The sequence below is a fragment of the Triticum urartu genome, chromosome 7A (genome assembly GCF_056163025.1).
Source record: "Triticum urartu cultivar PI428250 chromosome 7A, HENAU_Tu73, whole genome shotgun sequence".
Classification (NCBI taxonomy): domain Eukaryota; kingdom Viridiplantae; phylum Streptophyta; class Magnoliopsida; order Poales; family Poaceae; genus Triticum; species Triticum urartu.
In genome coordinates this window covers 611148961-611151613 of record NC_141879.1, presented here as the reverse complement: position 1 = coordinate 611151613, position 2653 = coordinate 611148961, and the positions used below count along the sequence as shown (strand labels likewise).

The following is a 2653-nucleotide window of genomic DNA, read 5'->3' as shown; positions in this document are numbered from 1 at the left end:
ACTGTGAGATCGTTATCCTCGCAAAAAGGAACAAGATTGTGATCGATCGATATTTTTTTCTCAAAAATGCCATACATACTTATCGCCCTAGATTGGACAACTTTTACTTCCAAAGAGGAACCGATCTTACGCTAAAAATGGAAACAAGAAACTCAAGGCGGAGATTTTCCATAAGTCGAGCATATATTAGCAGGCGTCGGTCTTCCAAATTTATTACGAGTAAAATAACTTCCAAATTTATTACGAGGAAACCCGGCGCCCATATAAGCTAGCGTGGCGTCGGTCTTCCCGATCGACCAAGTTGGCTTGCGTTCTTTTGTCTCGAGATTAAGAGCGTGCAATCAGACCGGCCGAGGCGATGGTTGATCTTCTTCGTCTCACCGTGTGGATGGTGCTTTTGGCCGGCACTGGAACCAATGCTGCCCGTCTCTACCCAACTAATCAACAGGTAAAACCCATGCTTCGATCGATCTTAATTACAACACTCGCAGTACGTCTCGTCTAGCTTAGTTTTAAAATTACAGTAGTTTGCTAATTAATTTGCACGTTCATTGTTGATCAGGTAAAATCCCAAAAGTCGAGCAACGAAACGAGTTTGCTGCGCCAAAGATTGCTTAGTCAAGTTTCACCGCTCGACGCTGAATCCGGCGGCTCTCAGACATACTACGTACGTGTGTTGATATGAGTTATATTCAATAGCCAATCCTCTAGATGAATCTGGTCATGTCACAAAAATACTGACTGTGTGCTCTGTGGTCACGTAGTTTGCTGCGCACCAGACAGCAGCATCAGATGAGGGCTACTACGGGTTCACCGCGACGATGGACGTGTACAACTTCAACCTCGGCACCGAGCAGTACACCGTGGGCTCGATGGACCTCTTCGATGTAGGGGACGGCGAGCCGACCAGCTACAATGCAATCCAGATCGGCTGGGAGGTAAGTGTGTGTGTATGTTGCGAGCTTGATGATACACATATGGCTTACATTGCTTCTTGTAGGTTTCGCCCAAAATGTACGGCGATTCACGCACCCGTTTAGCTGCTCTGTGGACGGTGGGTAATTCAGCGACCGACTCATGAATCAATACTACTATCGGCTTTTTTCTGACCCACTATATATGCGTGGCTTAATTAATTATCCTTTTACGTACTAACATGTGTTGTTGTTCTGCTCTATTAATATTGATGTAGACTGATGGGTTCCAAGAAACTGGTTGCCCTAATGCCCAGTGCGGTTTTCAGCCGGAAGAGGGTGCACCCATGACTCTCAGAGGTGTAATGGAGACAGTTTCCCAGCCCAAGGGACTCAAACAAACCATCACTATTAAAGTTTTCAAGGTACACCCCCCTCCAATATTAGTCATGTGGTTTCAATCTAAAAATATTTTCCCTGAGTAACATAATGTGAAATTCATCGTGATTCCGATAATATAACATGCGTAAACACCTAATCTCACTTAATTTCTTAGGTGCACATCTATCTTTGTCTATATCTATACTGCTGATATAAAAGGTACTATATTGGGGCAGTGTCGCTTTAATGCGTTTGAGATCTTTAATTTAATTTTATAAAAAATTTGACCAATGCGGGAAACAAATTCTTCACATTACGCTTAATTATTGGCTCTTAGCTGTACTTTTTGTTCTGTACTTGTTACTCTCTAGCCTGTATAAATATAATGTTTTCTGGAGATTGCCATTTGTATAGATTAATTAATATGCTTTTTATGTGACAGTTCCTACCTAAAAGTATATATCTTTGCTCTATGAAATTCTAGGATGATTGATGTGCACTGGTTTAAAATTTCTTTTTAATTGTATTTGATAGATATAACATTTAATAAGAACATGCATGTTATGTTTAGCCTTTTCAGACATGGGTGATATGTATGAAAACATGTCATGCAAATTGTATTTTGCATGTTAAGTTGTGTCAATTAGCTGGATGTGCTTTGCAAGTGTGTTACTAGTTTTGTTAAATATTCACAGACATATTTGATAGAACTCCATGTATCTTTGGAACCTAACTATGTCCCAAATTAAAGGACGGCGAAATGGGAGACTGGCTTGTCTATTATGGGTTCAATCAGGATGACCCTGCATTGATTGGGCGTTTCCCCAAGTCGCTGTTTACTGGAGGGATGGCGAATAGAGCAGCGGGTGTTCGTTTTGGTGGATACGTGCAGACCCAAACAACAAATTTAGCTCCAATGGGCAGTGGCTACCGTCCCAGGGGTGATGCGGTGGCGCCCGCGTCCATGAGCAATATCCAAATCATCAACCAGGATGGCCAGGCCTCGCTCTTGATGCAAGACTCACCCATGGTCATTACTGAACCGAATACCTACGGGGCTACTCCCATTGTCAATGGCCGATTCTTCTACGGAGGGCCCTTTTAGTTCACATGATGTGAGATGGCATAGTTTTTTGCTTCAGTGTGCAATATTTATGAATAGATAACTATATATTACATTGTGGTTGAGTGACATGTTTGGTATTCGTTACATTTATGTCTTTTCTACGTCCCATGCATGCATGTACAATGGAGCATTCGTGCAACAAAGTCAAATCTTTAGATGGACTAGCAAACATGTCCATGTGTTGTAATGGGAAAAAAATATCACACACTCACTGACCAAACACCATGAAACT

General features: G+C 42.0%; 1 protein-coding gene across 1 annotated transcript; it reads left to right on the top strand.

Moving 5' to 3' along the window:
- Positions 1-358: 358 nt before the first annotated feature.
- Positions 359-2400, top strand: LOC147960674 (protein neprosin-like). The gene is made up of 6 exons (XM_087533479.1): positions 359-448; positions 563-667; positions 765-938; positions 1001-1054; positions 1193-1339; positions 2047-2400. The coding sequence occupies exons 1-6, from the start codon at positions 359-361 to the stop codon at positions 2398-2400; spliced, it is 924 nt and encodes a 307-aa protein (XP_087389605.1).
- The last annotated feature ends 253 nt before the right edge of the window (positions 2401-2653 follow it).

What these genes read in the sequence shown, in the direction of transcription:
- LOC147960674 (XM_087533479.1), top strand. Translation starts at nt 359, where the DNA reads ATGGTTGATCTTCTTCGTCTCACCGTGTGGATGGTGCTTTTGGCCGGC. An exon ending in GCGGCTCTCAGACATACTAC is followed by an intron (nt 668 to 764) that starts GTACGTGTGTTG and finishes GTGGTCACGTAG; the next exon opens with TTTGCTGCGCACCAGACAGC. An exon ending in CAATCCAGATCGGCTGGGAG is followed by an intron (nt 939 to 1,000) that starts GTAAGTGTGTGT and finishes TGCTTCTTGTAG; the next exon opens with GTTTCGCCCAAAATGTACGG.